Genomic DNA, 24,078 nt, shown 5'->3' on the forward strand with positions numbered 1-24,078 from the left:
TGTAGCTATATGTGTACATATTAATTTAAACCATTAACATTTCTTATTTGTGTTTCACACTTCTTACCTATGATTTTGCTATTGCCTGACCCCATCACATGTCCTATTGCTTTGAATATGTGCTGTCATTGGCTGGCAAGACTGTGTGACATGAGCTGTAATTGACTGACAAAAGCGCATCGCAATCTACATTTCAGTACTTCAGAAGCTGTCATGTTGTATTTTGTGGAATTTGTGTTTGTACTTTTATAATATGAAAATACACACTGTAAATGCTGCCACACATCAAAGATCTTCACAAAATGTGCTGTTTCTTGCTGTGTTTTGTTTCCTAAAGTGTTGGGATGTTCTATGCCAGTTTATAAAACTTTCAATATTCAAAGAATTGATAAGTTTTACAGCATTGAGGGAAAGTATATTGTCAGCTAACATGGAGAAAATGTACTTTCACCCAGGAAAAAGCGAATTTTCGCATGGGAAAAAGTGTATTTTTAACCAGAAAATTGGAATTTTTTTTCTTGTCTGCATATACACCCTCTTCCCCATACAGTGATGCCAGGAGTAACACCACTGTGCTTCTCTAAAACATTGGAAGAATGGAACCTCTTCCCAGGTTTTGCCATAATCATCTGGGGTATTACATAACCACAATTGATTGGTGAATACAATGCAGTGCCATTCATCAGTATTCCGTGATTCCTTGCCATGGCGCCACTCCAAATACAGCCAAATGTCTTGTGATGTAAACAGTAGCCTGTACATGGGAAAGTAATTGCCTAGTGCAGTTGCTGCTAGTCACTGACCAGTGGTATGGCATGACACAGAATGTCACAGGAAGTCCATTACATGTTTACGTATGGCTGGCACAGATGTCCGTGTGTGGGGAGGGGGAAGGGGGGGGGGGGGGGACATTCACAATGAGGCTTCTTTCAAATTCTGTCACGTGCTGATAATGCTGTCTCACATGGGTATCTCTGTATCTGTTGTAGCAATCAGTCAACATCTGTCACTTTTCACACTCCTATCACGCCTGGTAAAAATATGAAACATGAACGCTAATGTTCTCTGGTGGCCGTTCTACCTGTCACAGAAAATTTGCAACTCTAATCATTTACATATGTGCTGATGGTGTCTATGTGTATGAAGCTACATTTTCACCTGTGCATCTTTTCTGGGTGCTTCACTTTTTTCTCTAATGATGCATTGTCCAAGACGTGACAGTGGCTCGCATTAGCAACAGGAACAATGAGGCACTCACAGAAAGTGATACTCTGTAAGTTAGTCACTCAACATTAGTGTCTTTAGATTTAAGGTGTTATAAGTACAAGGGCACTTTGTTCCAGCACCGTCACAGCTGGAAAACTGACTTTCACTCAGAAATTCCTTTGCTTGTTCCGGAAGATTTTTGCTCAAGGAACTGGGAAGTAAATAGGAGCCAATTTGTAGATGAATGCAGACTTCTTCCACAGTTCTGCTGACATATTACGGGTTTTCAGTTAAAATTTCACTGCTGTAGTTCTAATACCCTGCGAGATGGAATATTTTACTGCTTTTTTAAACAAAGCTAAAAAATAATGTTTTTATGACTAAAATATTTCCCTTCTTGAAAACTGCTACTGCTTCAGCTATGAAATTTTTACTGCTGTTTTACTGCAGCATATAAATCATACAAATACAAATACAACTTGGGAAAAAGGTTTTCTATTTTGTTGCCTCTCACACAAAATTTTTCTCTGATAAATTTGGTGGTAGAATTGATAAGTTCCGTGCTGCAATAACTCCTGATTGGCAACATTTAGACCTGTTTTGACTGAGGTTCTATCACAAGCAAGACCCAGAGAAAACAACTGTGATGATAATTTGTCTAAGTGTTGCTGATTGGTAGTTACCACAGAACGAAACTGACTAATTGTGTCACCAAATTTACTTAGGAAAAATAAGTTTGCTTGAAAGGTAACAAAATCACTAGGAATTTTTTTACCTTGTTGTATTATTATTTTTCTAATTGCTACAGAGAAATAAAGAGACATTAAAATTTTCATAGCAGTAGAAATAGAAGTTTTAGAGAAAGAAAACATTTTAGTTTGAGAAACAGGACTTTCTTTAGCTCTGTTTACAAAACAGAACAACATAAAATCTCCAAAGATATTAAGCCAAGGCAGCAAAATTTCTAATATAGTCTCACAATATAGATCTCTCATAACATAATGTAAAAAAATTGACTGTAATGTTGTTACTTAAGAGGGACATGTAAATTCAATGAAATTTAGATGTGTCTCTAAACTTTCTGCAAGCACGGTATCGATACATTTGATGAATTAAAACAGGCAATATTTTGTTGCTGACCTGCCTCCAATATTTGACTCTTTCAGTTGGAAGAAAACACCGGCAGTATTGTTTCAAACAATGTAATTGATCCAGAGATAATACAGCAGTTGAATCTGTATAACTTACCTGGAAGAGAGAATTCAAAAGCCAAGATTGCTTACATATTGTTTACTAGATGACCGGTTTCAACACACTAAAGGTGTCATGTTAGATCTTCACAGATCCGATGATGGAACATTTAGTGTGTTGAAACCGGTCATCTAGTAAACAATATTTAAACGATCTTGGCTTTTGAATTCTTTCTACAAGAGAGTGATCACCCCACAACACACTGTGTGTTACCTGGAAGAGCCTGAGATGGAGAGATACAAGCTCCATTAGATGTTTTAGATGATCATACAACTTCTGTGCAGATAAAAAAAGGTCCTGATGCCAGCAGCACAAATTTACGTAAAAGGAAGAAGATGAGCACTGAAGACAAGATGTATCTCTTGCTTGAAAAAAAGACAGATTGATGGGGAGAAAGCATCATAGAATTGAAAATAAAATACCTTGCGACCTATGAAGGAAGATGTGTATTTATTTATACTGAGCATGGGCATTGTGATGAGCACACCCTCCGCCCCACTATTTTAGTTGGTTCAAAAATTATATGGAATTTAGAAATTAAGTGATGAATGTAAAACTCAAAAATGAGAAGTTTATGAGTATGCCAGAACAGACTGCTATTACTTGAGACTTGTGTGCTTAGAGGCATGATGTACTGTATTTCCTTCCTTGTAATAGGACATTAAAGTATTGTTTAAATTTTTAGTAAATTTTTAATGACATTTTATAAGTTTGTTAATAGTAGCCTGGCCATTTTAATGAATACTATACATGGTGTTCATTTTATTATATCTCTTAAAAAAATATAATGTATACTATTTCCTTAGAGGAAACACTCTCCTAGTAAATTTGTTTGTCCTTTGATTTATCGTGATCTGTTACTGATTTTTAGTGGAGTTAATTTTTACTTTTAGCTTTCAAAAAAATACAAAAGAGATATAATAAGCAAAATAATGAATTTCGTAGATTGCCAATTACGTATTATATCTGGTTTTATCGAGCGCCAGGCTCCCTACAAATTACTGTAAATGCAATAGCGTAGTATTACTCAGCTCCATATTACTATCACAGAAAATAGACAAGTTTTAATAAAATTATTTCACTGGAGTCCTTCAGTTAACCTCACTGAACATTTTTACATAATTTCTTCCGCTCCGGCTATCAGACATTGTGCTGTGCAAAAATATTTTTAAATGTACCGCGTAATGGCGGCTAATTGTTAACAGTCAGAGATCACTGTTACTCGCTCCGCAGCAGCTGGAAACATGCTAAATAATTTTCATTAAATATTCTTTTCATAAGATAAATGTGGCGTAGGTTCTTGAAATAACACACGGAGATCACTTTATACTAATATATTCTTACTAGGACACAGTTTACACCATTAAATATTTGCAATTACATTATGACAGAAACAAATGCTAGCACAGCACAATAGCTTGCGTACCTTATTCCAGCTAACACCAGAACGAACAGAACAAAACAGACTATACAGAAGAATGAGCATTGCATCGTATTTTATACTCGTACAAAGATAATATTTCTTTTAATTACTTACACATTATAATCTCATACAATAAAAATAATGTCTTTTCTGCATCTATCGAGCTATATTGTATATTTTTACAGTTAGTGTTATTACCTTTCGCAGATAAATCGATGTTAGCAGGTCATTTTGAGTCACATACAGTCATTTTTATTTATGTTTCACCTCGATAATGGTGAATATTGCAAAAGAGACACTACACGATCTTGGCTTTTTAATTCTTTCTACAAGAGAGCGATCACCCCACAACACACTGTGTGTTACCTGGAAGAGCCTGAGATGGAGAGATACAAGCTCCATTAGATGTTTTAGATGATCATACAACTTCTGTGCAGATAAAAAAAGGTCCTGATGCCAGCAGCACAAATTTATGTAAAAGGAAGAAGATGAGCACTGAAGACAAGATGTATCTCTTGCTTGAAAAAAAGACAGATTGATGGGGAGAAAGCATCATAGAATTGAAAATAAAATACCTTGCGACCTATGAAGGAAGATGTGTATTTATTTATACTGAGCATGGGCATTGTGATGAGCACGCCCTCCGCCCCACTATTTTAGTTGGTTCAAAAGTTATATGGAATTTAGAAATTAAGTGATGAATGTAAAACTCAAAAATGAGAAGTTTATGAGTATGTCAGAACAGACTGCTATTACTTGAGACTTGTGTTCTTAGAGGCATGATGTACTGTATTTCCTTCCTTGTAATAGGATATTAAAGTATTGTTTAATTTTTTACTAAATTTTTAATGACATTTTGTAAGTTTGTTAACAGTAGCCTGGCCATTTTAATGAATACTATACAGGGTGTTCATTTTAACTGAATACATTGAAATACCTCGAAAACTACACTTTTGATGAAAAAAGTTATAATCCAATTTGTTTTTCTTGGAGGGGGACATCCTATGACTCCACACTTGAACCTTCATCCCACCCCATGTGTGTATAGGTGGGTGGGAGGGGAGGGGGTGCGGAGAGGGGGGGGGGGTCAATAACTAAATCTTCAATGGGAACCCCATTTTTTATTGCAGATTATGATTCTATGGCAAAATCTACATATGTTTTTTTCTGAAGCATCTTCTTCATGTTACCACATGTGGTGCTGTAATCGGAGGAATAGGAAATAGGTACACCATTTGTAATTATGACATGCTACTCAATGGCTCTTCAATATCCAGTGACATGTGCCACCCCACCTCCATGTTGTGAGGGTAGGACAGGCCAGTATTTCATAACTTCTAATTGAAAACCCCACTTGCAATGTTGAATTCTTCCAACAGAGAACTGCTCGATGTGCCACTGTATCTTGAGGCAAAAGCTACTCTACTTTTCCAATTACAGTAAGTGCTCAAAAGTAGTACTGCCAACTGCCATACACTTAGTGATACACTTTTCAAATGAATGTACACAGGACAGAAGCATATATGTGAGAATGCCAATACAGGCGTTTCTGATGCTGTCAACCATGTCTTCACAGCCTGTTGGCACTTCCTGGTACTCCTTGTCTTTTAAATATCCCCACAGAAAGAAATCTGGCAACATCAAATACAAGGGCCTAGTAGGCAAATTTATAGGGCCACCTCTGCCTAGCCACCGACCAGTATAAACACAGCCTAATACCTCCTGTGCTTCAGTTGCGTAATACACTGGCCACCCGTCTTGTTGAAACAACACATGTTGTCAAATGTCTAGGGCAACATCTGACAGTAGTACTGGAAGCTCCTGTTCCAAAAAGTTGGATGTTTGTGTCCATTCAGGTTGCCGACGATAAAATATTGACCAATGAGTCTGTTCCTCATAATGCCACACTATACATTAACCAACCAAGGACATTGATGGTCAACTTGTTGTAACCAACAAGGACTGTCTACCCTCCAGTAATGCAATCTATGCCAGTTAATGCTGCCATGCTTTGTGAATGTAGATTCATCAGAAAATAGTACCTCGGCAAAGAATGTGGGGTGGTTTGTATTTGTTGACATACCTATTCACAAAACACTTCCCGGTTGTGGAAATCAGCGCCATGAAGTTATTGATGCAGAGACATGTGGTATGGTTGATACTGATGAAAATGCAGTATTGTGACAATGCTACCTACAAACATACTGGAATCGCGATGTAACTACTGGGTGCCTATCCGTGGGTTATGGTGCACTACTAGTACACCCCTATTTCATTAGCTTCTCCTGCAACACATTTGCTTCATTTCCTTTTGCTGGCCTGTACACTGCCATCAGGCGTAGAGGCATTCATAACCTGGTAAAAGAACAAACAAGATTGAGCTTTCTGTGGAAAATGCTTGGCATACAAGGCAACAGCAGCCTCAACATTTCTCCTACATTCTTCGTAAATCAGGATCATTTCAGGTTTTTTTTTTTTTTTCTGTGGTTGCAACATTCATTATCCAGTTGCATGTCTGTTCTCCTAATGATAGATAAGTGTACAGGCAGTAAACACTGCACAAGTATTGCAATGTTTAGAGCCATTGTCTGTTCTACATCCAAACATACGTGAACTCTGGTTGTGGTGTACTGCCCATTATGATACATCATATTTCAATACACAGCCAAAGTGATACATCGAATAACCTGCTGCTCAGTGTGTTGGAGGAATACTGATGTGTCGGCAGCTGGGCCAACACCTTGTAAATAGAGGCGGCTTAAAAGCACGCGCTGGGATTCTTTGTCCACCGGTAATTGCAAGTACGCATCTGCTAGGTCCAATTTTGAAAAATATTTTCCCGGGCACAGTTTGTCAAAAAGATCTTCCGGGCGGGGCAAAGGAAAAGTAGCAGTCACTAGTTGTGGATTCACAGTTGCTTTGAAGTCCACTCAAAGGCTCAATTTTCCAGAAGGTTTTGGCAAAATTACTAAGGGTGAGGCCCAGAGAGAAGCCTGCACACGTTCAATGACACCTTGAGATTCTAAACCGTGTAATGTTCTTGCAACCTCATCACGCAATGCGTGGGGAACATTGCGCGCTCTGAAAAATTTCGGTTGCGCGTTCTCTTTCAGTTCCAAATGTGCTGCATAGTTCTTAGCGCAACCAAGGCCCGGTGTAAAAATGTCTGCAAATTCTTCACATAGACTAGAAACACTGGCGGAAGGCACAGTCTGATTCACTGATAGGACCTGATTTACTATAGACAAGTTAAACAACTGAAATAAATCCAAACCAAACAAGTTCACTGCCGTAGAAGAACGAAGAACGTAAAACGATACAAGTTTTGTTTGTCCCTTGTATGTTGCAAGAAGGCTGCACTGTCCTAACACAGGTATCTGTTGTCCTAAATAACTATGGAGCTGAACATTTGCGGCACGCAACGGAGGTTTGCCCAGTTGTTTGTACGTGGCGTGATTGAGCAATGAAACTGCAGCTCCGGTATCGAGCTGGAATGGGATCACTTTGCCTTCAAAGTCTAAGTCTACAAAAAGTTTATTGTCCTGCTGACAACAAGAGCGACTGTCACGTGCAATTTGAACTGATACAGGTACAGAAGCACTTGCGATGTTACGGGATTTCCGGCGACGTCGACGCACACTTTTTGTGGGACGAACACAGTCACTGTTAGATAAAGTGGCACTGGACGGGGTGGAAGTAACTACATGAATGTCCATGGGCGAAGGTCCACGAGCCTGATTGTCCCTGGTTCGATTCCGGCGCGAAGCAAAAGGCCTGGAATTATTGCGATCGTCTGATCTTAGCTTTTGCTGGCAAACACTTTGAACATGTCCTTTCTTGTGACAGTAAAAGCAAATAGCTTGGCGTGACGGGCAATTTTCACGCGAATGTCTAGTTGCACACCGCGGGCATGATTTCACTGCATTTGCTTGCTTACGCGGCGCACGTGTTTGCGAGCTAGGCGGCCGCTGCTCTGACGGGTGCGAGGGCCGCTTAGCGTCCCGTGCAGCGGGCCCGGCGGGCCGGTTTATGTGACACACTGCTGGCGAAGTTTCAAATGATTCCTGAGCAAATTCAAGTGTGTCTTGCCTGTCCAATATGTCTATCACTTGTTGAAGGGAGGGATTAACTAGTTTCAAAATCTGTTCCCGTATGCGAACAGTAGAAACGTGGTGGGGGTAGAAGCGGCACGGAGGAATAAGAGCTGAAGGAGAACATAAACGGTTTAAGAAACTGAGAGACGATACAATGAAAATTAATGATAGTGATAGAAGAGGGCTGTCTATATGGCGAACGCTGGTGACAATATGCGCTACGGTTACTCTTTTACCATTCACAATATTTGCAGCATACAAGTCTTTACAGAGGCGTCGACTGAAATACAGGCTGAAAGAAAAGGTGGTTCTGATAACAGGTGCTAGTTCCGGCTTAGGTGAGGCACTGGCTCATGTTTTCTACCAAGCTGGTTGCAGAGTTGTCCTTGCAGCACAACGGAAGTCCCGTCACGTCGCACGTGATTCTGTCCCAGTTGTACGGACGACCTAGCAAGGCGCAGTTAATCCATATCTGGAGAGAGATTCATTTGTATTACCAAGAGATGTACAAGAAAACATTAAAGTTAAGTATTATTCCAGCTCTGTTCTTTTCTTCATAGCATTAATTACGTATCCTGTTCCAGTACTTCACGCCCGTCTGCGTTAGTCTCGCGTGCATTTTCAGCCACTTCGATCTACACGGTGTTGGCCCAGCTGCCGACACATCAAATACAATGTTGAGGATGGGGGTTTCCAATTAGAAGTTACGAAATACTGGCCTGTCCTACCCTCGCAACTTGGAATTGGGGTCCCACATGTCATTGGATATTCAAGCGACATTGACTAGCATGTTGTAAATTATGACTGTGCACTCCTTCCTATTCCTCTGATTACAGTGCCATCTATGGCAAAACAAAGAAAATGTGCCAGACAAAATGTATGTATATTTTGCCATAGAATTGTAATCTGCAATAAAAAACTAGAGTTTCCATTGAAGGTCCCAAAGTTGCTCCCAGCCACCCATGCACGGGGTGGGGTGGTGGTTCCAGTGTGATATTGTCGGATGACCTCCTCTGATACAAAAAAATTGGGATTATAACTTGTTTCATCTGATGTGTAGTGTCTGAGGTATTTTAATATCTTCACTTAAAATGAACACCCTGTATATATTAAGTGCTCCTTGTCTCAGTTACTGTAAACCTGTCGCTTGAGGGAGAGTAAATAAGGTCTTTATGACAGGGATTCAGTACCATGCAGAAATAATTTCCTAAATAAAATGCAAGAAAGTTAACAAATAGCTATTTTCCAAACATTTCACTGTCTTTACCTTAAGGGAGAAATACGACAGCATGTAACAGAAAAGGGGTTTAATTACCATCTGAAAACATTCATTCTTAATAAGAAATGAGGAATTACTTAATGTTACATGATGTGTAAAAATATTACAAGTTGTTAAACGCTACACCTGTGACAGAGAAAAAATATGATTTTAAGAATTTTGATCAAACATTTGTGTATTGCAGAAGAAAATCAGCATCACTGCAAGCTTTTTAGCTGCACTGAGGGATTTCAGGAACAAGTTACAAGTTTTTTTCTGTAGGTTGCAAAATATGCGCAAAAGAAAGTCTCAACTTGGTGTCGTCATTTGAAAGGTATCTGTAAGTCAAAATGTTGTAACAACTTCTTCGTTCTGGTGAGGGGCCACAGTAATATTACTATGTCATCCTTGTCTTCTTGTAGTAAAATATTTAAGTAGTTCAAAGTCAAATCCCATTCAAACATGCTTCCCTCTATCTCGTTGCCAACTGCCCACTGGTGCCATGGCTGCACCTTGGCCTTGCGTTGGGAATCAGCAACGACTGTGGACAAAATTCGGTCACGCCACCATATACCTGAGGAAGCAGGCAGCCCATTTTGCCGGGGGGGATCTTGGAGGAAGCACCTTGACATTGTACAACTAGAAATGTTTTCATATTTATAAGATAACTGAAGTATCTTGGTTTTTCCTTTTTAATGTTTCATTTGCTGTAAGAAGCAAATTTCTAGCTTTGCCAAACACCCTTACCAAAATAAATAAATGATAAAAGCTGCTGTGAAAATCAAAGTTGTGGGGAATGGAAGAGTTCTGTCAAGACTGCATTTAATATTTTCAACAACATATAGAAATGTTTGTAACACACAGACATATCAACTGAAAAACAGTCATATCTGCAACTGGTAGGGGAGTGTGTGTGTGTGTGTGTGTGTGTGTGAGAGAGAGAGAGAGAGAGAGAGAGAGAGAGAGAGGATGGGCGTGTGAGTGGGTGGGCATGTACGTGCAAATATCAGATGATCAAGGTTTGCACACATACGATTGTTCATTCTCTCATGCTTCTAGTAAAAAATAGTGTAAATAGTTTTTCACTTATTTCATTTTAATTATATCTGTTACATGTGACTTTAAATGTGAAGTAGTTTATAGTGTTTATTAATGTTTAAAAATTCATTTTGTTTTAGGTTTTTCTTTGAAAGTGAAAGAGGGCTTTTCCCAAACACAGAATTTGTCTTTGACCTGGAATTGCCTTTGGATTTCGTTCCTTTCAATAGTGATGGTGAAGTGCAATGCTTTCAGCTACTCCCTGCAATGGTCAGTTGCAAAAATTTTTAAGCTCACCTGATAACTGTTATCTTATTTATATTGTCAATTGCTATCAAATTTTATTTATTAACATAACTGGGGCAGAAAATGTCATATTTAATGTTGTAGCTTAAGTGTACTATGTAAGTGGTACAGTGAAATGTATTTTGCATTTATCAGTTCATTTGTGTGAACCAGAAATATGGCTTCATCTACATTTACATCTATTCTCTGCAAACCACTTGAAATGCATGGTGATGGGTACTTTCCACAGTACCAGTTATTAGCCACTTTCCTGTTCAATTGACATATGTATCACAAGGAGAATGGTTGTTTAAATGCCTCCTATAATATGCTATAATTCATCTAATCTTGTCCTCATGATCCCTACAGGAGCAATAAATAGGGGGTTGTAGTATACTTCTAGAGTCATCATTAAAAGTCAGTTCTTGAAACTTTGTAAGTAGGCTTTCATGGGATAGTGTATGTCTATCTTCGCTGTACAGTAGTCAAAATTTTATTTCACACTCACTCATAGTACATAGCCGTTTTTCTCATCTACATCTGTACATTGCAATCCATATTTAGAATTATGGTGGGTAATTTTTACCATTTCCATCCAGTCTTGTTGCATGTGCAAAATGTGCTTGTGGCTAACTGACTGTCAGGAGCAAGGAGCATGTGTATCAGAAGTATTAAGAACCTCACTTTCTGAAGATAAGCAGTAGCCAGAAATTCTTAATTATAATTTTATAATTTTCTCGAGTGAATTTTCCTTTTGATATAAATACATGTTTCCTAACAATTAATCATACCTTATTATTATAATATTTGTAATTACAGGCAATAAAAAAATTTTTTGATTGTAAATCAGATCATCATATCTTCTTGCATCATGGAATACGTCAGACAAGCAAAGTATTGGGTCATGCACACATGGGTTTCACATGGAGGCATTTAAGTAATCATTTCCCACACTCCATACACTAATGGAATGGAGAGAAACCCTAATACATGGTTCCATGGGAATGGCTCTCTGCCATGCTCTTCACTGTAGTTTACAGTTGTGGGTGTCTGTTAATTTTGTGTCAGTATCAGTTCATTTACTTCTAACTGCACTATTTGCAATTTAATACCTCCTTTCCCCTAGAATTCCATTTGTAAATTTATGCTTGGGATTCTAGAAGCGTTCAGATGTAACTGATACCATGTTAATTAATGAACATTTGAATGTGAAATTAGTTTAGATACTAACCAAACTGAATCAGCAAGGGTCTTCATTTGTAACAGGCGCTTTTTGTGTTGTTTGTTGACTCGTCAATTGTGCTGCCGAAATATGCAAATGGACAAATGAAAAATAAGAAAAAACAAAATTACAAATTTAATTGTTTATGATATTGTTTGACTTTCTTATCTTCCTTCCCAATGCTCCTCTTTTGATTCTTGATCCTTGATCTATCTCCACATCAAGAACGTTTTTTGAGTAACCTACAACATTTAATATGTGGTATTAGTATTAGATTGGGTTTCCAATCGATAAATAAACACCCCAGTATATAATTGGGATGTGTGGGATTGGCTTAAATATTGCTATAATTTGCCATTAGCGCAAAATATAAAAGACAATCATTTATTAGTTGTTCTCTTGTATGTCTTTCAGTCCAAAGACTGGTTTGATGCAGGTTGCCATGTTACTCTGTCCTGTGCAAGCCTCTTCATCTCCAAATAACTACTGCAGTCCACATCCATTTGAACTACTACAGCCCACATTCATGCCTTGATTTCCCTCTGCAATTCTTATAGCCCATGCTTCTCTCCATTACCAAATTGATGATTCCTTGTTGACTTAGGATGTGCCCTATCAACTGATACCTTCTTTTAGTCAAGTTGTGCCATAAATTTCTTTTTTGCCCAATTCAGTTTGGCAGTTCCTAATTAAATATTCTCTCTACCCATCTAATCTTCAGCATTATCCTGTGTCACCACATTTCAAAAGCTTCTGTTTTCTTCTTGTCTAAACTACTTATTGTCATTGTTTCACTTTTGTACAAAGCTATACTCCAGAAAAATACCTTCAGAAAAAGACTTCCTAAACAGTTAAATTTATATTTGATGTTCACAACCTCCTTTTGTCAGAAACACTTTCCTTGCTGTAGCCAGTCTTTCTATTATATTGTTTCTACTTCAACCATTGTCAGCTATTTTGCTACCAAATTATCAAAACTTACCTGCTACTTTCAGGGTCTCATTTCCTAATCTAATTCTCTCACCATCACTTGATTTTATTAGATTACATTCCACTACCTTCATTTTACTTTTTTTGATGTTTGTGTTATAACATCTTTTCAAGGCACTATCCATTGCATTCAGCTGCTCTTGCAAGTACTCTGCTGTCTCTGACAGAATTACAGAATCATTGGCAAGCTACAAAAATTTTATTTCTCCTCCCTGACATTTACTTCCCTTTCAGAATTTCTTCTTGGTGTCCTTTATTGTTTGCTCAGTGTTCAGATCACTGTCGCTGACTCCACAAGGACTGAGGGGGCCCAAGCCCTGTCAAAAATTCAATTGTATTATGCTTTGTAAAATCACAAAATTATGTTGGAATTTTGTATTTTCCTTGTTTGACAATAGTTACCTTTTAAAATACATTCAGCAATGAGTTAAAAAAAAATTATTATGGTAGTAAGCAGGTTAACTGAAAACGAGTGGTGTCAATCATGATAGTGTTACGGTGCTGCGGGCACACTTAGAATTTGCCCCGGTGCACAAACCTTTGGGTAAAGTCTGGTGCCGGCAGGCCAGCGCTGCGGCCGCATGACTGTAGCAGAAGTGCTTGGAACCCTCCACCTCACATCGCCTTGATGCTTCAGGACATTACAATGCCATGGCTATATAAAGCCCACCCTGCTGTCGCAGTCATTCAGTGTGGATAGTTTCGTGCAGTGCATGCTGCAGATATGTTTAGTGTTCCAACTTTAGTGTCTACTGGACTATTTTATATGACTATATTTTATTTGCTTACTTTAGTCTCTTAGTGTACTGTGAATCAAGTGTGCAATGGATAAATTTGTTACCAAAAAGGCGTGCTTGGAAGTTGATGAAACTGCAAGTCAACCTCCAACAATTATTGTGTCGTCAATTGCTTTGTCGTCTTCAGGCGAGAACTGTTCACAGCTGCAACCTGGACAATCCAGTAAGGGAAGATCATTTCAGAAGTATTGGTTGATCAAATATACATGGCTAGAATATGAAGCATCTACTGAAAAAGTTTTTTGCAAAACCTGCAAAGAGGTAGATGCTAAAAATCTATTACAGTTGTCTTCAAAAAAAGAAGATGCATTTACTTCCATGGGGTTTCCTAACTGGAAAAAGGCTTTGGAATAATTCCATCTTCATGAAAATATGTTTACGCATAAAGAAGGTGTTCTGAAATTAAATTCTATCACTAATCAAAGTGTGGCCTCCCAATTGAATGAACAGTTAGATAGTGATATGAAGAAAGGCTATTTAGCTCTTGAGACAATTTTTACTTCCGTGCAGTTTCTATGCCGACAAGAACTAGCAGTTAGAGGGCACGAAGATGTAAACTCAAATTTTTTTCAATTGTTGGAACTCTGAAAGAATGACATCCCTGAGTTTAAAGATTGGTGATGGTATTCGGGGTATAAGTGGATGTCCCATGATATACAAAATGAGATAATTGATGTACTAGGAAAGTCTGTGTTGAGAAAGGTATTGGCTTCAATCAAGAAGACTGAAAATTTTTCTATTATGGTTGACGAAACAAGTGATTCTTCGATTCACGAACAAGTGTCATTTTGTATTCGTACTGTCGATGATTTCTTAATCATCAACATAGTCTTTATTGGCTTATACGAGACCCCCAACACTGAATCACAAACTCTGTTTAGTATTTTAAAAGACGTTTTTGCTCATCTTGATTTGTCAATGGACAGCTTAAGAGGGCAGTGCTATGATGGTGCCTCAAATGTGAGAGGTAAGTTCAAAGGACTAAAAAAGTTAGTTTTGGATATACAACCAAAAGCATGTTATGTGCACACAGTTAAAACTTGGCAGTTGTAGACACTCTCCACCATCTTACATCTATGAGGGATATTATGGCTTTGGCCAAGGATGTAATTAACACCATAAGGGAATCCAACAAAAGGATGGGACTTTTCAGAAGCATTTGCTGTGACAGCACCAATGACCAAACTGGTCTACGACCGCTTTACCTGACCCAAAGGACTATGTGAGCTTCTGATATCTTGGGAATATTGAAAAACTTTGAAGAATTTCTAGAGTTTTTTGAAACATTTTCTGCAGAGGACAAAACCCTTGAGTCAATGTTACAATTCAAGACGTATTTCTTTTTACTTCTTTATTTACATGCATTGAACCCAGTAGAGGATGTCAATGAAAAAATTAAATGCCCTCATCTAAGTGTTGCTGATCTGGAAAAAATATATGAGGGCTTGATTTATATATTGAATGGAAGGCGTGGTAGTTTTGAACATGTTTGGGACTTATGTTTAAAAGAAAAACCTTCACAAGCTGATGATCCTTCGCTTCCTTGGAATCGAAGTACACCAAAGAAGTATGAAAACAATGAAGCCAGCTCACTGCACACTTTTAAAACCCCAAAGGAATACTACAAAGCTATTTACATTGAGGTTTGTGAAATGGTGCAATCTTTTATTACTGAGCGGTTTGCTTCAACTGGACTCACACAGGTCACTGCAGTTGAACAAGAGTGCTTGCTTTTAGTAAACAGGGGTGAAACAAATTTGGAAAAATCAACTGAGTTTTTCAAAAATGACCTACACATGAGAGACTGCACTTACACTTGAATATGTTATATCACTAATAAAAAACAACTGGTCTTAAAAAACATGTGTGATGTAAGAAATTACATACACAAGAGTCTGCAGTTGGAGAAATGTTATGTGAAGTAGTGAAGTGCATTAAGCTTCTCCAAGTAGTTCCAATCATGACAGCAACAGCAGAACAGTCATTCAGTGCCCTTAGAAGTCATATCTCCATTCAACAATGGGACAGAAGCAAATGAACAACTTGACTGTTCTTCATGCCCACCAAGATGTTTTGGATGAATTGGATATCCGACCAGTCATCAACGACTTCATATTCAGTAATCCAGTCAGACGGTCGACATTTGCAGCTTTCTAAAAACACTCTAGCCCTAATAATGGCATTAAGATCAATATTAAAAATCTTTATAAAATAGAGAATTATATTTTCAGTTTTGAAATATTAGTACTAGTTTAGTACTGTATTACTATATTACTGTATTAGATATTTTCAAATACTTAAATATTTTTAGGGTGTAAGACCCAATTAAAACCCGCTGTTTACATACTTTTTAACTGGAAGTGTTAGGCATACTGTATTAACTTTATTAACTGTAGTAGAGCATTAACTTTGAGATATTATTTTTATGTAATGAACCCTGAGCCTTATTCAGGAGTAAGCTTAAATTAGCTATTTCACATATTAATCAATGTGCTATTACTGTGTGACAGCAACATTTTCTGTTTTATTCTTTTAACGATAGTTTAGGATTTGTTTAAATATAATTTCAGTTTTTCAGAGCTATATATTCACCGCTCTGTAATAGTCTATTAAGCATGGTTATTACTGTAAATTAAATTAGCTTTTTACGAAAATACTGTGCGTGTTTATGTTTTGTTTCTTTTTTCAAAGCCAAAAAATGTGTCAGGCTTGTCGAGTTTCCCAGAGTGTTGAGTTATCAAGAGTCCAATTTTTGGGGTTCTAATGTTGATCATATGACTCTAAAATGATTAAAAAAACTTTAAAGATCACTATTCTTCATCTAAAATTTAGAAAATTTCCCGAGGCAAGACCCCCCCCCCCAGTATGCCCCCCCCCCCCCCCCCCGCCCCCCAATATTTTTTTATAAGCCGGCACCCCTGGTTCAGATTGAATAACAGCAGTGATAGGCCACAATCTTGTCTACTCTCTTCTGTACTACTGCTTCCTTTCCATGCCCTTTGACTATTATAAATGCAGTGTTTTCTGTACAAGTTGTAAATAACCTTTCACTCGCTGTATTTAATCCATGCTACCTCCAGATTGTCAAAAGCTTCTCTAAATTTAAAAATGGTATAAATGTAATGTTACCTTTCACTACCCTATCTTCTAAGAAACGTTGTAGGGTCGGTGGTGTTACTTGTGTTCCCACATTTCGACGGAACCCAAACTGATCTTCCTTGGCTTCTACCAGTTTTTCCATTCATATGTAGGTAATTTGTGTAAATATTTTGCAACTACAACTTATTAAACTTGTGGTTCAGTAGTATTCACACCTTTCAGCATGTGTCTTCATTGGAATTTGAATCATTACATTCTTTTGAAGTCTGAATATATTTTGCCTGTCTCATACACTCCTGGAAATTGAAATAAGAACACCGTGAATTCATTGTCCCAGGAAGGGGAAACTTTATTGACACATTTCTGGGGTCAGATACATCACATGATCACACTGACAGAACCACAGGCACATAGACACAGGCAACAGAGCATGCACAATGTCGGCACTAGTACAGTGTATATCCACCTTTCGCAGCAATGCAGGCTGCTATTCTCCCATGGAGACGATCGTAGAGATGCTGGATGTAGTCCTGTGGAACGGCTTGCCATGCCATTTCCACCTGGCGCCTCAGTTGGACCAGCGTTCGTGCTGGACGTGCAGACCGCGTGAGACGACGCTTCATCCAGTCCCAAACATGCTCAATGGGGGACAGATCCGGAGATCTTGCTGGCCAGGGTAGTTGACTTACACCTTCTAGAGCACGTTGGGTGGCACGGGATACATGCGGACGTGCATTGTCCTGTTGGAACAGCAAGTTCCCTTGCCGGTCTAGGAATGGTAGAACGATGGGTTCGATGACGGTTTGGATGTACCGTGCACTATTCAGTGTCCCCTCGACGATCACCAGTGGTGTACGGCCAGTGTAGGAGATCGCTCCCCACACTATGATGCCGGGTGTTGGCCCTGTGTGCCTCAGTCGTATGCAGTCCTGATTGCGGCACTCACCTGCACGGCGCCAAACACGCATACGACCATCATTGGCACCAAGGCAGAAGCGACTCTCATCGCTGAAGACGACACGTCTCCATTCGTCCCTCCATTCACGCCTGTCGCGACACCACTGGAGGCGGGCTGCACGATGTTGGGGCGTGAGCGGAAGACGGCCTAATGGTGTGCGGGACCGTAGCCCAGCTTCATGGAGACGGTTGCGAATGGTCCTCGCCGATACCCCAGGAGCAACAGTGTCCCTAATTTGCTGGGAAGTGGCGGTGCGGTCCCCTACGGCACTGCGTAGGATCCTACGGTCTTGGCGTGCATCTGTGCGTCGCTGCGGTCCGGTCCCAGGTCGACGGGCACGTGCACCTTCCGCCGACCACTGGCGACAACATCGATGTACTGTGGAGACCTCACGCCCCACGTGTTGAGCAATTCGGCGGTACGTCCACCCGGCCTCCCGCATGCCCACTATACGCCCTCGCTCAAAGTCCGTCAACTGCACATACGGTTCACGTCCACGCTGTCGCGGCATGCTACCAGTGTTAAAGACTGCGATGGAGCTCCGTATGCCACGGCAAACTGGCTGACACTGACGGCGGCGGTGCACAAATGCTGCGCAGCTAGCGCCATTCGACGGCCAACACCGCGGTTCCTGGTGTGTCCGCTGTGCCGTGCGTGTGATCATTGCTTGTACAGCCCTCTCGCAGTGTCCGGAGCAAGTATGGTGGGTCTGACACACCGGTGTCAATGTGTTCTTTTTTCCATTTCCAGGAGTGTATATTGCACACTGAGCGGAATAGTTTCACCATGGTTGTCTCTCCCAAGTATTCCAGTGATTCTGAGGGAATATCATGTTCTCCAGGAGGGGCCTTGTTTTGACTTTGGATATTCAGTGCTCTGTCCAATTCTTTTCACAGTGTCATATCTCCCACCTCATCTTCCTTGTCTTCCTCTTCATTTCCATCACATTGTCTCCCAAATTTCCTACTTTTTCAAAAGCTCTTGAGTTTTAATCTGCAGTTCATAAACAATAAATTATGAAGAGAATCCACATTTGCTATTGAAAATGCCTTATAATTTGCTTATCAATAGATAAACAATCTCAATCATTCCCGTACTATGAAGTCTCTTCCACATGTACGACCTTCTTTCCTGGTTCTTAAAAAGAGTGTTACCAATGGTTAAATTATACTCTGTGCCAGGGGCAGTTCCTGGTTTCCATATTTGGGTAGGTTGCGGCGGGCGGCATTTACTGAAAGGAACTATGGTGAATGTATCTCCTGTTCTCTTCACAGTAAATCACTAAATAGCACCAAAAGCAAACTCTGAGAAAAGATCTGTAGGTGCTTCATCACAACAAAACATACTAAAACTTACATGTTTTGGAGAGATTTTTAATGCCGTGCATGTTAGTTTTATTGCATGATTAATGTTTTTCATGTGCTCAATTAACAGCATTTACAAATTCCTGTGACAAAACAGTGATGTTCCATGAGTAGCTCACAGAAGCAAATTGAACAATACCACATTGATTTACGTGTTTACAAAGCTCACATTCTGTATTTGTTGGTTTTCATATTTAAACTAATGTATTATGAAAATATGCATTTTAAGTGATACACATATTAAAGATCGTTCCGAAAGGTAATTTTTAGTATGTTTTGTTGTGCTTCAGTGTCAGAGAAATATGTTGGTGGCTAAACATGCTATCATACATCACTCAGCTAAGGATCTGGATATAGTCTTGCCTGGATTTGCACTGTTTTCATTCTTGATTGGTGGTTAGATTGGATCTGGATGAAACAATTTCTCCTTTATCACACATTTCAAATATTTGTCTAATAAACTGCATATTGTGATGTTTTCAGACTTGTGGCATGCTACAGTTCTTCATGAGAAAATGAAACTCACAAGTACTTAGGCACTATGCACTCACAAAAAAATTGATAACATGTTTTATGATGCAAACACTGTTAACAAGTTAGGAAATTCTTAGTAACTAAAGGTAACAAGACATTTTTTGCACACTTATTTCCTCTAATCATTCATGAAATTCTCACGAGGTGGTGCCACTTATGCTACTGCATTGTAGTGAGATGTTTCCAAACCTAGCTTGCCTTTCCTACACTAGTCAGTACTGCCAATGGCAGAACCAAAAATACTACCTTCAACAATACCAAAATATTAAAGATTGATTAATGAAGTATCAAAATATAATACAGAAATACGGAGACAGAGGTTTGGTAGCAAATGTTCAGCCAGTTAATTTCCTTTTGTTGTAAGCAGAGGAATACAAAAATCATGTGTGGCCAGAGGTTGTAGCAACTGAGCTTTGAGGAGGTCCACAATAGGAGCCACACCCCCAAACCTGTGCTACATGAAAATAACTGGCATTTGGAGGTGCAGCTTTAAGACTAGTTAATACCTGTTTTGAGAAACATTATTCGATATCAACTGTTTCAAACACATTGATTGTCATTAGTGAAATCTGTGTGGGGAACAATCAAAATGCATCTTGATTATTTAAATTCTGGTATCTACTATTGAGAAATATATTTTAGGATACCTCCATCTCAGAGCATTTAAATACAAGTTGCATCTGCTCTATGCAAAATTTGGCTTCCTATTTCATTCCTTGTGTGTAACCCACACAGAATGTGAACCCACCTGGAGTCTCACGTGCTGTCGTTAACTCAACATTAACTATTCTGCACCACCTTGTTCCATCTCTAAAAAAAAAAATTACACAATATTGTGCAAACTCTTTGAATAACATAAAATGGCTGTTAAATGACTTTTCCTTTCACATTTGTCTAGCTAATTGTCTTCTACATGACTATCTTATGTTCAATATTCTGATATTCCCATGGCAAAATTTCTATTTTTACAAATCTGTTAGTACAATTATCTTTCCATACTAGTTGAGCTTGAGGCAAAATGTTGCTTACAGATTTGAGTAAAGTACATAAAATTAACATATTCTTCTCTAGCAAACCTCAGTATATGCAATTTCACCACCTTTTTATTTCTCTGATTCTGTTTTCATCAGTATTAGGTCAAAGTTTATTTTCGCCATGTATGTTATTTTCTGGCTGTTCAACATTTTAATCTTCTGTTGTCTGGAAATTTTCACAAAACAGTTTGCCTCTTTCTGCCAACCTCTCAAAATTAAATACTGCAGTGGTTATACATTAATTATTTAATAATTATTGTTCTTTGACATTGCCTTCTTACTACAAACAAGTTGCCAAAAAAAGCAATATCTTTGATCACATTTGCATAGATATCCAAGGTAAGGTTTGTCTCAGTGTTGGATGGTTCATTGCATCAGTTACATCTCAAAGACAAAATACTGCCACTGATCCAGTAGTTAGTGCAACTGACTACTAATCCAAGGGTCCTGGGATTGATCCCAGCCACTGTTTTAATTTCAAATAAAGACCGGTAGTATTACAGTGGCCAAAGAATTCTGCATCTATGTTCATACACCACAAGTGACTGTATGGTGCATGACAGAGAGTGCTATGTATCACTACTAGTCATTTTCTTTCTTGTTCCACTCACAATTAGAGTGAGGGAAAAACAACTGTCTGAAAAATTCCTTGTGATCCCCAGTTTCTCACATCTTACCTTCATGGTCATTAAGCAAAATAAACATTGATGGCAGTAGAATCACTGTGCAGTCGCCCTCAAATGCTGGTTTTTAAATTTCCACAATAGTGCCTTGCAAAAATAGCATCATTTTCTGTCCAAGGATTCCCATTTGAGTTCACGAAGCATCTCCATAATACCTGCTTGCTGATTGAACCTACTTGTAAGAAATCTAGTTGCACACCTCTGAAATGCTTTGATGTCTCCTACACAGTGCAGCTCATTCTTTCTAATGTAAACATTCATATCTCACAGGTGGAAGAAACATTGAGGTGTGATGTTACAGTCATTACCTACTGACAACACTTGGCTAGTGCCATTTAATCCTAGCTGGTGGTGGTCTCAAGCACTCAGACAGTACTCGAGAATGAGTCACAATAGCATTCTATACATTGTCTCCTTTATGAATGAGCTACACTTTCCCAACATTCCCCCAATAAAATGATGCTGAGCATTCACCTTCCCTACTGCCAACCTGACCAGCTTATTCCATTTCATATCAGTTTGCAACATTATGCCTAGACATTTAATCAATGTGAACTGTGTCAAGCAGCACTTTACTTATGCTTCATTTGAATGTTACTTGGTTGTTTTCCCTACTCACCCACATTAACTTACATTTTTGTGCTTTTATAGCGAGCTGTCGTTCATCACACCAACTAGAAATTCTTTCCAAGTCATCTTTTGTGTACGCTTCCCCATACATCACAGCATCAGCAAACAGCCATAAATTGCTATTCACCCTGTCTGTCAGATTATGTCTCTTATAAATAATATAAGAGAATAAGAGTGATCCTATCACACTTCTGGCAATACCCTTGTCTCTGTTGAACACTCACCATTGAGGACATTGTATTGGATTCTATTACTTAGAAAGTCACTAACATATCTGGGAACCTAAACTGTACACTTGGACCTTCGTCAACAGTCTGCAACGGGGCACTTTGTCAAATGCTTTCCAGAATTCTAGGAATATGAAATCTGCTTGCTGCCCTCCATCCACGATTTTTAGGTTTTCATGTGAGAAAAGGGCAAGCTGAGCTTCACATGGGCAATTATTTCTAAATCCATGCTTATTTGTGGACAAAAGCTTTTCTGTCTTAAGGAAATGTATTATATTCAAACTCAGAATGTATTCGAGAATTCTGTAGCAAACCAGTGTTAAGGATATTGGTCTAAAATCATGTGGATCTGTTTTTTTACCTTTTTTATGTACAGCAGTCACCTGCACTTTTTCCTAGTCACTTGGAACTTTTCATGGGCTGAGAGATTTGTGATAAGTGCAAGCTGAGTAAAGGACCAATGCCACAGAGTACTCTCTATAAAACTGAATTGGGATTCCAGCTTGATCCAGCAACTTATTTGTTTTCAGTTCTTTCAGTTGCTTCTCTATGCAACGGATGCCTTTTTCTGTTTCCTTTATGTGGGAGTCTGTAAGACATTCAGAAGACAGTACGTTTGTACAATCCACTGCATGAATGATTTCTTAAACATGAAATTTAAAATTTCAGCTTTCCTTTTGGTGTCTTCTATTGCCAAAACAGATTGGTTGATGAATGGCCGGATAGAAGTCTTCAACCCGCTTAGTGATTTTACATATAACCAGAATTTTCTCAAGTTCATGGCAAGATATTTTGCTAAGGTATGGTGGTGGAAGTTGTTTGCTTCACACATTGATCGTCTTACAGATACACGAATTTCTACGAACTGTTGCATCCCAACATTGGTGCTTTCTTTTTTTAACTGAAAGCATAACAATCTCTGTTTCCTTAGCATATTTTTAATTTGATTATTAAACCATGGAGGGTCCTTTCCATCTTCAATCCACTTACTTGGAACATATGTCTCTAGAGTGTGATTTACAGTCAGTTTAAACTTGCCCATAATTTGTCTAAATCCATGATATTGGAGCTAAATGATATCCATTCATTGTCTAACAGGGATGCTAAAAACTGCTTGTCTGCTTTTTGTAGCATAAATACTCTCCTAGCCTTCTTGACAGATTTATTTGCTTTAGTGATCATTGCATTATGACAACATCATGATCACTAATCCCTGTCTCTGTACTGACTCTGCTGATGGAATGTTTAACTAGTTGTTCAAGGCACTTTTTAGAAAACATGTTCAAAAGTGCTTCGCAAGTCTGTCTGTCCATACCACCTGCAGTGAATTCATAGACATCCCAGACTATACTCAGTAGATAAAACTTGCCATCAAATAATACAGTATGATCTAGGCGTTCCTGCACTACTGAGTGTAGACTTGCTTTAAATGATTCTGCAGCTGTTATGGCAGAATCAGGTGGCCAGTAAAAACGTATGCTAATTAACCAAGTTCACCAAGGTCTGCTACTTATATACATATAACTTCACAGTCTGACTCAATTTTGACCTCAATAGACACAATATTTTTGTCAATAGCAATGAACACTTCCCCTCCTGTGGTATCTAATCTGTCTTTTCAGTATACATTCCATGCCTTGATAAATATTTCAGAGATTTCTACTTTAGGTTTCAGACAGCTCTTAGTTCTGCAACGTCCCTTCCTTTGGTGTCTATTCCGTCTTTTCCATATATGTTGCATGCCTCACTAAATATTTCAGAGCTTTCTATTTGGATTTCAGTCAGCTCTCAGTTCCACGAATAATTTGAGCATGACAATTTTCTTGAAGGGCAGTAGCTCAGGAATTTCTTTCAAAAACGTTGATATCTTACTGTTAAAATTTTGACAGTTGGAGTGTCTCTACTTTGTATGCGATCTCATTTCACACTCTGCATACTGACTGGAAAGCATTCACCAGATGACCACAAACTATCACCAGGGGAAA

General features: G+C 38.7%; 1 protein-coding gene across 4 annotated transcripts in view; it reads left to right on the forward strand.

Moving 5' to 3' along the window:
• LOC126262816 (uncharacterized) overlaps positions 1-24,078 on the forward strand; it is a 283,082-nt gene that overhangs the window by 121,961 nt on the left and 137,043 nt on the right. For all 4 annotated transcript variants that reach the window (XM_049959673.1, XM_049959666.1, XM_049959682.1 and 1 more), the window contains exon 7: positions 10,411-10,540. In XM_049959673.1, the coding sequence (XP_049815630.1) occupies positions 10,411-10,540 (130 nt within the window). The remainder of the gene's footprint in view (positions 1-10,410; positions 10,541-24,078) is intronic.

Source organism: Schistocerca nitens, chromosome 1 (genome assembly GCF_023898315.1).
Source record: "Schistocerca nitens isolate TAMUIC-IGC-003100 chromosome 1, iqSchNite1.1, whole genome shotgun sequence".
Classification (NCBI taxonomy): domain Eukaryota; kingdom Metazoa; phylum Arthropoda; class Insecta; order Orthoptera; family Acrididae; genus Schistocerca; species Schistocerca nitens.